The 12,976-nt window shown below is 39.2% G+C and overlaps 2 protein-coding genes across 5 annotated transcripts in view; one reads left to right on the top strand and one right to left on the bottom strand.

The window, feature by feature from the left end:
* Psmd10 (proteasome 26S subunit, non-ATPase 10) lies at positions 1-8,835 on the bottom strand. 2 transcript variants are annotated; one of them, XM_051178013.1, is made up of 5 exons: positions 8,669-8,835; positions 5,829-5,927; positions 4,474-4,620; positions 4,217-4,383; positions 1-1,315 (listed from the first exon to the last, which is right to left on the bottom strand). In XM_051178013.1, the coding sequence occupies exons 1-5, from the start codon at positions 8,780-8,782 to the stop codon at positions 1,162-1,164; spliced, it is 681 nt and encodes a 226-aa protein (XP_051033970.1). In that variant the 5' UTR covers positions 8,783-8,835; the 3' UTR covers positions 1-1,161. The 2 variants fall into 2 exon arrangements, with proteins under 2 accessions (XP_051033970.1, XP_051033971.1); XM_051178014.1 differs by having other exon boundaries at positions 1,166-1,315; positions 4,296-4,383.
* Positions 8,836-9,015: 180 nt separating this feature from the next.
* Atg4a (autophagy related 4A cysteine peptidase) overlaps positions 9,016-12,976 on the top strand; it is a 52,630-nt gene continuing 48,669 nt past the window's right edge. The window contains exon 1 of one of the 3 annotated variants that reach the window (XM_051178009.1): positions 9,016-9,083. The gene's annotated coding sequence lies outside the window, so the exon portion shown is untranslated. Of the gene's footprint in view, positions 9,084-11,874; positions 11,899-12,976 lie in introns of those variants that run through there. The other 2 variants (XM_051178012.1, XM_051178011.1) reach the window with 2 other exon arrangements.

Genomic DNA, 12,976 nt, shown 5'->3' with positions numbered 1-12,976 from the left:
TCATGTCAAAAAGTTTTATTAACAATAATGCAGCTAATATGTACAAGGCTCATTTTACTGACTGGTAATGTAAGTCTCTAACCAAAAATTAATGAAAGTTTGTACATTTATTTAGATCTCATCTTTCAAGCAACAATTGCAGCATAGAATTAAAATTAAAAGAGTCACTTGGACTACATTTGCTGACTACTAATCAATTAAGATGTTTCACTAAAAAGAGCTGAAGTTTATAATTATTAGTTTCCTCTCATGCTACATATCTTGGAAATTCAAAAGATTACTATGTTTATGGATTTTAGTTGCAGTTCGAGCTCCACTAATTTTATTGACTTTAGAACTACCCCAACTGAAAAATATAGCTTACCTCAAGATTTTAAGGTTTAAGTGAATGTGTAACCAACTTGAAAGAGAATTTGGGAGATTCTTTCAACAGTTTATTGCTTGTAGTATTTGAAATGCAAGTTTGTAGTACTTGAAATACAAATCAAAATATATTTTTGTTATATATCATTTAATAAGCTTGACAATACGTTTCAAATCAAGGTGAGTCAATATAGACATATTTTCTTTAAAAAAAAAAAAGACGTCTATTCTGGAGGAAAACGGCTAGTTAAAAAGGTACATGGCACACAGGCTACTGTTCTTATCATTTTAGGAGTATACAACTCAATTTAAAATGAGGTCCACTAAAACACAAAACATCCCTCTGTAACAAAAATAAATTAATCTCATGGTTGAAAAGAGAAATTTGGCATCGGTCTCTGGGTGAGCTTGAAAAACAAGTCAGGATTTCTTTCACCTGCACAGAAGCCACCTACAACCAACCATCCGACAGAACAATTGGCTGCCTGCTTCTGGACATGTTCTGTTCCACAACAAGACAGCAGGTGGATGGAAGGATGCTCAAGACTCATGACAGTCACAGGACCACTTACTCCAAATTAATCAAGATTTAATGGAGACAATAAACTACAGCAGTAGGATAACCCCAACAGTTTTTCGATGCCTGAAAAGTGGGCTGTAAGCTTAGAACAGGTACTTCAGCAGGAGCAGTACATTATCAAGGTGAGAAAACGTTTTCATTTATTCAAGCTGCCTTGTGCATAGTACAAGAGTTTCCAGGATAGTGAGGACAACAAAACATACAAAGAACCAAGCTGCTTAACTTTCTACAATTCTCTTGAGGATTAAACCCAGGCCACCTTTGGCCACTTGCAGGGGTGTCTTTTCTTCTTTATTCTCAATGTAAATACTTGCTCCTTGGGTCACCAGTAATTTTGCTTCTTCCACTCTCTCCTCATCACAGGCTAAGTGTCTGAAATTGGGGATCACAAAAATCAGTCAGTATCATTTCTATGTAATGGTTAGGATTTCCAGGCTAAACTACCTATTACTGGCCAGGGGTAATACTGGAAAGTTATTTAATTGGGAAGGGGAAATCAACTGGCATGGGAAAGACTGTAGATTAAACTTAACTAGAACAGCTATATAATACCAGGTCATAAATCAGAATCCTGGCCCTGCTAAAATACATAGTTGGCTCCACATGCTAGCCTAAGGCACAACTTCCTTATTCGATGGAGAGTAATGGTAATTTACTTTGAACACTTCAATGTAATAATAATTCAGAGTTAGACTTGAGAGAAACTTCAATTCATGTTCTGCTTCTATCACAATTCCTGACTTTCAGAAAACTAATTGAAAAGATCTGATGTCACTAGACTGGTATATCTACACTGATAAATCAAGGCACAATTAGCACTGTTTTACAGTTAAAGTTGTTACAGAGGTGAAAGTTTTGTTATGATACAGGAACAGCTAACTGGTTGAGAAAGAAACCAACCTCCGCCAATCACTTACATAGAGTTTCACAGGCAAAATATTAGGCACTTTACACAGCATTTTATTTAAACTTCACAGCAATCCTGTGAAGCCGCTACTCTTTTAATGTTACAGAGGAGGAAATTAAGGGGAAGGAACATTAAGTTCCTTCATATGCATACTTCATGTAGTTGAAAAATGGCAGCATTTGTATTGATGGACAGTATCTATCAAATTTTAAATCCCACTTTCTTCCAAAGACCCTATACTATCTAATTCCTAGACTATTTCCAGGCCAATGTGATTGAATGAGTCATGGAGAAATAAGCCAGAATATTCATTTAAACACACACACACACACACACACACACACACACACACACACACACACACACACACACACACACACAGTTGCTTAGGCCTACAAGAAAGATTTTTTAAAGTAAAAATTAAGAAAACAATACTTTTCTTGGTCTCCATTGGGTCTCTCCCCTCAGACATCAGGGAAGAACCCTGTGCAAGATGGGGAAGAAAGACTATTAGTCATTGGGGATGGGGGGCACCTGGGGAACATGGCCCACTGTAATAAACTAAGCAGGGCTCACAGGGACTGAAGCAGCAAGCCAGGGCCTATATGGGTGGGTCTGCACCAGGTCCACTGTGAGTACGTTACAGCTGTTAGCCTGCTATTGTGGGACTCCTAACAGTGGGAACAGGTGTATCTCTGATTCCTTTGCCTGGTCTTGGGAATCTTTTCTACCTACTGGGCTGCCTCGTCCAGCCTCGTTATGAGGTCTTTTGCCTTGTCTTATTGTAGGTTGTGTGCTGCTTGGCTGGTATCTTTTGGAGGCCTGCTCTTTAATAAAGAGGGAACGGAGGGGAAATGGTTATGGAGGAAAAGGGAGGTAGGGGAGAGGAAGGAAGAGAAAAATGTGGTTGGGATGTATTGTATAAGAGAAGAATCTATTTTCAATTAAACACTACTTCTTCTTAATGACAGGATCTCTCTGACTACCACAGAGACTTGTTCTGTAAACATGGCTGTCCTTAAACTTGCAGAGATCTATCTGTTTCTCTTCTTCCCAAGTGCTGGGATTAAAGGCATGCACAACCATGGCTGGTCAGTCCTGTTTCTTTCTTTTTGTAAATGGGGTCTCACTTTTGAGCCCTGGCTGAACTGAAAATAGCTATGACCAGGCTGACTCAAACTCACAGAGTTTCTCTGTCTCCCCAGGGCTGGGATTAAAGGCATGTGCCAGTATGTTCAGCCATTGAAAATATTGTTTCAAAAGCTGTCTTAAAAGTCAGAGGGGGAAAGGTTTAGCCTTATTCTGAACTACAAAAAAGACTCAGAATTTGATTCAAAAAAGGTCATTATTCAACAAAGGAGAAAAAGGGGTAGGTAAACACCCCCCCACACACACACCCTGAAAGTAAAAGTTGCTTCAAGTTATTCAAATCAGTCAATCCCAGATGGATTTAAGAGTTACAGAAGCGAATACTTCATTCATCTTAGGATGAGAGAAAACTTCCCAGTTGTGATGGACATTGATATGTTTGGCTACATAGTAATTAATAATTTATGAGAGTTGTAAAACAAAAAATAACAAACTGGGAAAATATTTTCAACTGATATGGCATAATGTTCCTATTTTTACTGTGCCAAAAGCACTTATGAATCTGTCCAAATGAATGAATTATCCTAAAAGGGAACAGAAAGGCCACGAAAAGCTACAATTGTATGCATTAATCATTTTCAAAATCACTAATCAAATGTGGATTCTAAGCATGAAATGTCATATTTCATATAACAAGAGGGTACTTTTAGTGCTGATGGGGAGGTAATAGGCTCTGTTAAGATGCTGTTGGGAGGGGACAGTGAGACAACTCCTCTGGAAGCAATTTGTCTTGAAGTATGTGTTATTTGTTGAAACAAATTCTAGGAATCTATACTAAGGTCACAATCAATTTTTTTTTAAAAAACAAATTAGTTAGCGTAGCATTACTTAAAATAGACAAAGGCTCAAAGCTGTTTAAGGAAACAGTATCAGAAATGATTAAATCATGGTATATCCATAAAATGGAATTATATACAGCCATGATAACTGTTTGAAATGTTATTTAAGGACTTTGAAAAATTCTCACAGTGTGCTATGAGATTAAAACATGAAATTACATGATCTAAAATTTGCTATTACATGCTAAATATACATGTCTGTATATAGACAACTGGATGGAAATACTCAAAAATGCTATCAGTATTTTTAGGGGATAGCAAAATGGTAGGCAATTTTAGTTTTATCATTATGCCTTAGTATCCTCTCAATTTGTTTTTTGCTTTTAGCATGTATTGCATTTATAAGCAGAATAATAACAACTGCTGTTTGTCACTTACAGAGGAGTGTTACCCTCAGTGTCTTGGATGTTTGTGGATGCTTTGTAGAACAGAAGGATATGAACCATCTTCAAGTTACCCTTGGCTGCTGCCCGGTGCATTGCTGTAGCCTCATAATGGTCCTTAGCATCTGGATTTGCCCCGCCTTCTAGTAACATGACAGCAATCTGGAAAGGAGGACAAGAAAACCATGTGGAAATCTGGGTTTCTGCTCATGTTTAGAACTCAATGAAAATAATGCAGGGACAGAATCATACCTCATGCCTATTTTTTGAAGCTGCATAATGGAGGGGAGTGCAGCCATTTTGGTTGACAGCATTCACTTGTGCACCTTTTACCAGAAGGGCTTTTACGATCTCATCCCGGCCAGCAGAAGCAGCAATATGAAGAGGAGACCAGCCTGCCTGTATAAAAGGTGGATTTTTACAAAAGGCAAGGAGAAAAGGGACAGAGGTATGAACATTAATGTTCATTCAAGGTTTATAGAGTTGTGTGAATAACAACATTCTTCCCCACTCCATTAAATACTGTGGAAAGATTGGAAACAAATATTTATACAAAAGAAAAAATGAGCTGGAGAGATGGTTCAGTGGTTAAACCACTTACTGCTCTTCCAAAGGACCTTCCTTTGGTTCAGACAGCTCACACTGGTCTGTAATTCCAGCCCCTGGGGATCTGATGCCCTCTTCTGGCCTCTAAAGGCAACTGCTATATAGGTGGCATACACTAATATATACACACAAATAAAAATAAATCATTTAAAAATAGCCACAATCCTATAACACATATATGGCACATTAGACTAATTCTAGTAAGTTTTCTTTCATACAATAGCTTTAGAAAAAATAAAAGCTAGGATCAGAGTATATGAAGTCCTGTGGTGTTTTTTTTCCACAATGTTTACTTACCACTGTAAAAAATTTTCTATGGTTGATCACATATTAACTTACAATGTATGTATACCAGCTCTATTCAATCATTCTCCCACAAAATTGCTTTATATTCTCTTATAAATATTACTTCAGTAAACATCTCTGAAAACTAGCCTGTGCCTATAAAACAGGTTCCATTCTCAGTTTTTCCAAGTCTTATCTTTTTACTTATGTGCATATCCATGCAGGTCAAAATGGGGTGTCAGGTCCTCTGAAGCAGGACTTACAGGAGGCTGTAAGCCACCCAACATGGGAGATGAACTTCAGTCCTCTCCAAGAAAGCAAGCACTCCTAACTACTGAGACATCTCTCCAGCTCCCACAAGTCTTAATATAACTAATATCATTATAATAAATGTTTCTATGTAACACACATACACCAAGGCCATTACTATTCAGGCAACATTCAGCAACAATTTTAACATAAAAATGTTCATCCTTTTTGAGTTCATAATAATAAGCCCTGATCTGTATTTCCACACCGAATTACAGTTTCGTCACTGTTCTAAAATAATGCGATCATTAGCTAGCCTCCTGTCTATTCATTAAGCCCACACTGTAACTTTCTACTTAGAAATAAAGGTTCAAATTTTGTTTGTGAGATTAATATTCAGGCTCCAGTAAGTACAAGGCTGGAGTGTAAAGATAACCCAGAGCTTATCGAATCTGCCTAGTACTCACGTCATCTTTATCATTCACTGGCACTCCAAGTTGCAGCAAGAATTCAACGATTTCTGTATGACCAGCTGAGCATGCCCAGTGCAATGCTGTTCTGCTGTCCTATAGGGGAGACAGGGGAGCACAGCTATCAACATTCCCGAAGACAAATACGCAGAAAACATACTGATGCTGGCAAACCTATAGTTTGAACATAAGAAATGGAGAGCAACAGGTCCTCAGGTAGGTAACCTTAAACCATATTACTTACTAGCATTTGCGAGGTCAAGGTATTAGTAACATAGGGTGAAGGACATCAATGAATATAAGGAATTAGGGCAGAATTGTTATGAAAGCATTGGTTTCAATACAGTGGCGGAGATGGTGATTTACTGTGTATAATTCCAACAGTTATGCATGCCTATGTGAAACACTGTGCTACTTTTACACGCATCTTTTCTTTTGACCCTCACCATTGTGTATGGTCCCTATTATCCCCCATTTTACACACAAAGGAACTAAGAGTACTTCACATAAGCAACTTATCCAGGATCACACAATCTGTCCAAGCTCTGTCACTGTGAAATCTCTATTACCACACAGACTTCAAGTGAGAGGTTCTATGAAGATGTGGATTTTTGTCTTGTTATTTTTGATCAGGATTTTGCTATGTAGCCAACATTAGCTTCAAGTTCTCAATCCTTTTCCTCCATCTCCTAAGTGCTAGGATTATAGGCATATGCTACCAAATCTTGTGAACACATGTTATGGAGAAAGAAATGAGAAATGGTCATATAAGTAGTTGAGAGTATTTCATTAAAAAATACACATCCCCACAGATTCAATGCAATAAAATTGTGGGTTTTTAAATAACGATACAGAAATCATGATTGTCAAAGACAGTCCCCATTTATGTTGATTGCTATATTTCTTAGCCTTAAGTAATATAAAGTGATAATTGTATGCTTGTGTGTATGTAGTGTGTGTGTGTGTGTGTGTGTGTGTGTGTGTGTTGATCAAATCCAGGGACCCCTCCATGTTAAAGCAAGCACTTTCCCACTGAGCTATAACCCCAGCCTTTAAAGTAACTTAACTGTGACACATAGGGAGTTGCCTGGTTCAGAGGGAGAGGCTCTAGGAAGGATGAAAAATAGGAGAACTGATATCATTTGATGCTTCTGCTGATGCCCAGGGAGGGAGGCAGCTGGAAGTCTCACTGCTGTGGACACCAGTGGCCTTTTCTGTCAGTGTCCCCAGGCAGCAGCAACTATACGAACATTTCAAATACACATAAAATAGAGGCAATATGAGAGACCCATGTGCACCCATTACCTAGAATTAACAAAAAATATCCCACCATATTTACTTCTAGACTGTTATTACCTGAGTTCTTTTTTTTTAAGTTATTTTACTTTTAATTGTGTGCATGTGTGTGGGTTTGTGCATGTGACCACACATTCATGGGGATGCCAGGTGAACTGAACTCTGGTCCTCTAGTAAAGAAGTATGCGTTCTTAACCACTAATCCACCACATTGGCATTCTGAGGTTTCTTTAAAACAGAGCTCTAAATGTCAGGGTTGTTCACCTCTTACTATTTCAGCACCTAAAAAGTAAAAGTGCTTTTGTAAATAACCACAAGATCAATATTAGACTTTTAAAATTAACATTAACTCTTTGTCGTGGGTAGAATGAAAACTTTCCAGGACTTAGGAGGCTGGTGTGTAGGAGTTCTTGAGTAGAAGGACAGCCTGGTTTACATAGGGAGATCAGATCTTAAATAACAAGGGAAATCAGAGAAATAAAACTAACATTAACTCATTTAAAACAATTAATAGCCTCAGTTTTCCTTGACTGTTTCCTACAAGACCCTTTTCAGGTGGTTTAAATCTGGATGCAAATAAAGTCCATAAATTAATTGCATTTGGTTGTGTTAAGCTTCAAGATCCTGATGAATTCTTCCTTTTATGCCACTGACTAGATTGAAGAATGGTTTTCATGAAAATGACATTTTCAGTGGATTAAGTCTTAATGTAGTTCACTTTATTAAATTTAAACCATATTACCAGACAACAAAAGCAAAATGGCTGAACATGGGGGGAATTCACCTGTTGAGTAATAAAGGAAAATTCCAGAGAAAACAGTCACTTCGCTTTGAATTAGCTTCTAAAAACACACAACATGGAGATTTTTGATGTAGTATATATTGTCTTGCTAGTGTTTAACACAGTGTCTATCAAACAGAAGGCAATCTATGATTCAGAAAGTCATGGAGAAAATATGAGGCATTGTTGATTACAACAATGCCCATCTAATTTGGTTTGTCTCAGTTCCACTGGACATGGAAATCCCATTCTTTCTTCACGGTGTAAATAACCTCCCCCTTGCATGTTCTGAAATGAATACGTAAATTTCTTTGAGCAGGCACAATATGTAATAAGTTAAGTTTTGTCATTATTTCATTTATGCCTACTTTTCCTACTAAACAAAATTTCCCAGCTCCTCTCAAACTTACTGGCACAAAATAAGCATTCAGTTACATGTGGTCCATTGAAGAGAATTACAACTAAAGAAATCCACATGAAAAGCGTTCTTCGCAAAACTCTGTCTCATAGCCAGGGCATTTGCGAGGAAAGCGGTAGATGTTCTAGAACTATAAGAAATTCAGCAAGCTAAGCGCCTGTCACCTCTTCCATCCCCCCCAAAATCTCTGTTGGGGGCTAGAGCTGAACAGCAAGTCTGGAGCTAACCCAAGACTACGAGACGGAGGAAGGGGAGGGAGGAGCTCAGAAGTGGCCTTGGACCAACTCAGGTCCGTGGTCGCTGACGCACGCGGATAGGCAACAGGCCTTTGGGCTGCTTTACCTGATCGGTTCTAGTAGCCAGAGTTCTATCGGCCAAAATGCTTTCCTTCAACTCATCCAGTTTGCCGGTGTAGGCCAGGTTGCAGACCATTAGGTTAGACACACACCCCTCCATTTCGTCTTCCCAGGATCTCCGTGAAACTCAAGCCCCGCCCACTATGTCTCCTGTTCCGGCGGCCAATCAACGAGCTAGAGGTTCTCCAATCACTGTTCTGTTTTTCGTGTTGCCCGTTCCATAGCCTGGAGCTTCTGGGAGTTGAAGTTTCAAGGCATTTCCGGGCCTGGCGGCGTCTTTGCCGGATACTCGGTTCCGGCTCCTAGCAATGTGGAACTACAAGTCCCGGAATGCTCTGAGAAAGCCGTAGTCAAGTTGCCGGTGGAATTGGCCCAGGATGACAGCTGGAGAATGGAGTCAGGTAATGGGAGCGGCTTCTGGAGGCACAGTATGAAAGAGCTAGGGTGGGTGGTCGTTGGTGGGCCAGTAAATAGGCAACATGAAACGGAAACTATACCAGGGCAAGATAGTTCTGGGATCCTAAAGATCTTGTCTCTCTCTGGGCCTTCCTTGCAGTGGCAGGCGGAAGGGACAGTAGTTGGATCTGAGTACTACCTCTTGAGCTTGAACCACTGACTGTAGCTACCCCCCCCCCCCTCCCGCCACTGTCCAAGGAGTGGAAGGAAGTACAGGCTAGTTACCCAGGCATCCCTGCAGAGTGGCATCAGAGTAGGGTTCTGCCACAGCTGCGGTTACACATGATACCACACAGAGGTGATGTGCCAGAGTGATGCTAAAGACAGGGTGTGATGCCATAGGAGCCACTCGATACCTAAGAGACCTCAGTGAGTCTGTAGCCTGGTGACATCGCTACTTAACTGCGGTCACCTTAGGGATACTGGGGCATGATGTTACCACTTTAATATCATGGTTACGACAATTACATCAAAGCTTGCTAGAACGTTAAGCTAACAATATGGGTTTTGTTTGTTTGTTTTTCTTTTTTCTTTTTTTTTTAAGGAAACTTCCAAATAGTGCTGTAGCAGAAGAGATGCAAGGCTTATCTTTTATAGAGCATATCCAAAAGGGTTTTTTTAACAAACAAATGTAAAAATATATTTTAAAAAGTGATTGATTGTGTTTATACCTGTCCTGATGTGGTATAGAACAGGGCTTAGCAAACTTTGTTAAATGCCAGATCATCGGTATTTGAGGCTTTTTCAGGGAAAATGGTAAAACCAAGTCTAGAAGACAACTTATGACAAGGTTAACTGATCAAATTACATTTTTAACACAGAAATACTGAGATCAGCATTCTTTGAGAGATGTACTGTTTTGCTTAATTGAGGTTTAAAGTTAACATTCTCTATCATGAAAACTGATTCCAGATGTTCTTAAGTTAATGGGATTTTATCTATATCTTTTCACACAGAAAGCTACTGTCAAATATTAATAATCCATGAACATATTATTTTAAAGAATATTTTATTGTGTACATCTCTGTCTGCCTTCTCCCCCCCCCCCGTGTGTGTATGTGTGTGTGTTTGTGTGTGTGTGTTTGTGTGTGTGTGTGTGTGTGTGTACATGCCTTGGCATGCACGTGAAAGTCTGAAAACAACTTTTGGGCGTTGATTATCTGCTTCTATTGTGGGGTTCTGGGGATTTAGTACAGATCATCTTGCTCCCCTGAGGAACCATCTTGAAGGCCATAAGTTCTAATTTTGATCTAAATAAATTTTAACATTTTCCCAGAGTAGTTTTAGATTTATAGAAAAGTTGCAAAGTTCGGTGCTGTGACTCACAATGTTAATCCTGGCACTTCGGAAGTGGAGGCAGGCAGATCTCTTTGAGTTTGAGATAGCAAACCCCCTGTGTAAAACAAATGTTGCAAAGATAGTGCAGAATTCCTACATATTCGCCACCCAGTTTTGCCTTTCCCTCCCTACTTAACAATTTGGTTGTGATAGCTTACATAGCATAAAATTCAACTGGTGCTGGGAGGGCGCAGTAGTAGAATATTTAGCCCACATGTGCAAGGCCCTAGGTTCAATCCTCAGCACTACAAAAACTAAATAAAATACACCTATTTAAGTATGAATCAATTATTTATAAGTTTCAGAGTTCTGCAGCTATCACAATGCATCAGCTGTAGAACAGTTTGATCCTCCCAGGAAGATTTCATGCTCATTTCCAGTTAATCTTTATCCCTACTTCCTGCCCAGGCAGCCACTAGTGTACTCATTGTCTTTATAAACTTGCCCATTCTTAACATTTCACATGAATGAAATCATGTAATATGTGGTCTTTTGAGTGTGGCCTCTTTCACTCAGAATAATAGTTTTGAGACTTAACCATATTGTTGCGTGTGTAAGAACTTCCTTTTGTTGCCTAATATGGGGAATATGTTTTTTGGGTACTTAGTCTCCAACTGATAGAAATTTGGTGGGTTTTCCCCCCCCCTAGTTGTTGAGTATTATGACTAATGCTGCTTAAGACACTGGTGTGCACATCTTTGTGTGGACATTTTGTCTTCATCTCTTGTTACTAGATACCTAGAAGTGGAATTCCTGGGTAATAGGACAATTTATGTTTAACTTTGAAAGCAATTACAAAAATTGTTTTCCAAAGCAGCAGCTGCATTCTGTTCATGAGGGTTCTTGTTGCATCGCAGCCTCAGGCACATTTCTTATCGACTGGACTCTTGCTTTGTTTGAGAGTCTTACTGTGAGGTCCAGATGACGTCAAACTCACAATCCTCCTGCCTCAGCCTCCCAAATGCTGAAACCAAATGTTTCAGGTGTGTGTCTTGCCGTTTAAAAAATTATAACCATTTAAGTTAGTATGAAATGATATATTGTAGTTTCAGTGTTTATTTTCATAAGGAGTAGGGTGGCAGAAAACCTCTATTTAAGTGCTTCCAAGCTGTTGGTCTATCTTATATACATAAGCGTCTGCGTCTGTGTTTATTGCCATTTTAAAATTCGATTGCCATTTAATTATTAAGTTGTAACAATTATTCCATAGTCTAAATCCTAGTCCCTGCCAGGTGAATGTTATGCAAATACTTACCCGTTATAGTCTTTTCCCGTTTGCTTTGCTTTGCTTCTGTTTGTGCTATCTTGGTTTTTCAGACATGGTCTCACTGTGCATCCCAAGCTAGTCTCAAACTTGCACTCCTTTTGCCTTTGCTATTTCAGGTGTGGGCCCCTGTGTTCAGATTTTTCTTCATCACAATGGTATGTTTTTTGGAGACAGGGTTTCTCTGTATTGTTTTGGAACCTGTCCTGGAACTCACCAGGCTGGCCTCAAACTCACAGAGATCTGCCTGCCTCTGCCTCCCGCATGCTGGGACTAAAGGCATGGGCCACCACTGCCTGGTGTTTCTTTGTTTTGTTTTGTTTTTGGAGACAAGGTCTCACTCTGTAGTCCAGGCTGGCCTACAACTCACTGTGTAACCTGGGCTTGCCTCAGACATGGTGATTAGCCTGCTTCCGGCTCCCAAGTGCTGCTATTACTGCAATCAGTCACCAGGCCTCACTCACATTTTGATTTTTGATGAATTTGAATTCTCTTCCTCCCTCTCTCCCTCTCCCGCCCCCCACCGTGTGTGTGTGTGTGTGTGTGTGTGTGTGTGTGTGTGTGTGTGTGTGTTGTACCTAGTTAAGATTGCAGAATCAAAGATTTTGATGAGTTATTTCCTCATTTTTTTCTTCTGGAAAGTTTGTTTTCTCTTTTGCATTTATGATTCATTTTGAGTTAACTTTTTTTATATGGTGTAATATCAGTTAGCTAAGGTTGTTATACAGAATGTTCTAACAGAATTTGTTGAATCATTTATTGTTAACATTTTAATTCCCTCTTTTATCACATCACAATGGATAAACGCACATTGCATATTTTAATCAACTCTTCTCCACACTCTGTTCCAGTTTCATTAGTTTATCTATGGGCAGTGTCCTATCCATGATAGTATGAATCACACAGTGTTTCTGCATCTTCAGAAGCTTTTGCCTTGTGACCATTTCTCAGATTTGACTTGTTTTGGTGACCTTGGTAATTTTGAAATGTACTTGTTACATATTTTTAAAGTCTATTTTTCTCATGATTGGAGTGGGGTACAGGAGTATAGGATTTTAACTGACCACAGTTGCTGCTTGAGAAACAAATCTATTGTTATATTTGCTTTGGGGAATGTCATTATGTTGCAGGTTAATCACTTCTAACTGAAGGTTAGGAGAAAGGCCTTCAACTGCACAGGGAAATGGATCTTGGGCTACACAAATAACCTTTCCATTTGCTGCACAGTCTAAAAAC

The sequence above is a fragment of the Phodopus roborovskii genome, unplaced genomic scaffold, assembly GCF_943737965.1.
Source record: "Phodopus roborovskii unplaced genomic scaffold, PHOROB, whole genome shotgun sequence".
In the NCBI taxonomy this organism is placed as follows: Eukaryota; Metazoa; Chordata; class Mammalia; order Rodentia; family Cricetidae; genus Phodopus; species Phodopus roborovskii.
Note: the sequence above shows the minus strand (reverse complement) of the source record. Positions and strands in the feature narration are given on the sequence as shown.

Excerpts from the sequence above, each read along its gene's own strand:
- Psmd10 (XM_051178013.1), bottom strand. The coding sequence starts at position 8,782 with ATGGAGGGGTGTGTGTCTAACCTAATGGTCTGCAACCTGGCCTACACC. Across the intron at positions 4,384-4,473 it reads CTTCAAAAAATAGGCATGAG|ATTGCTGTCATGTTACTAGA; the intron begins GTATGATTCTGT and ends CCTCCTTTCCAG. Across the intron at positions 1,316-4,216 it reads ACTGAGGGTAACACTCCTCT|ACACTTAGCCTGTGATGAGG; the intron begins GTAAGTGACAAA and ends CCCCAATTTCAG.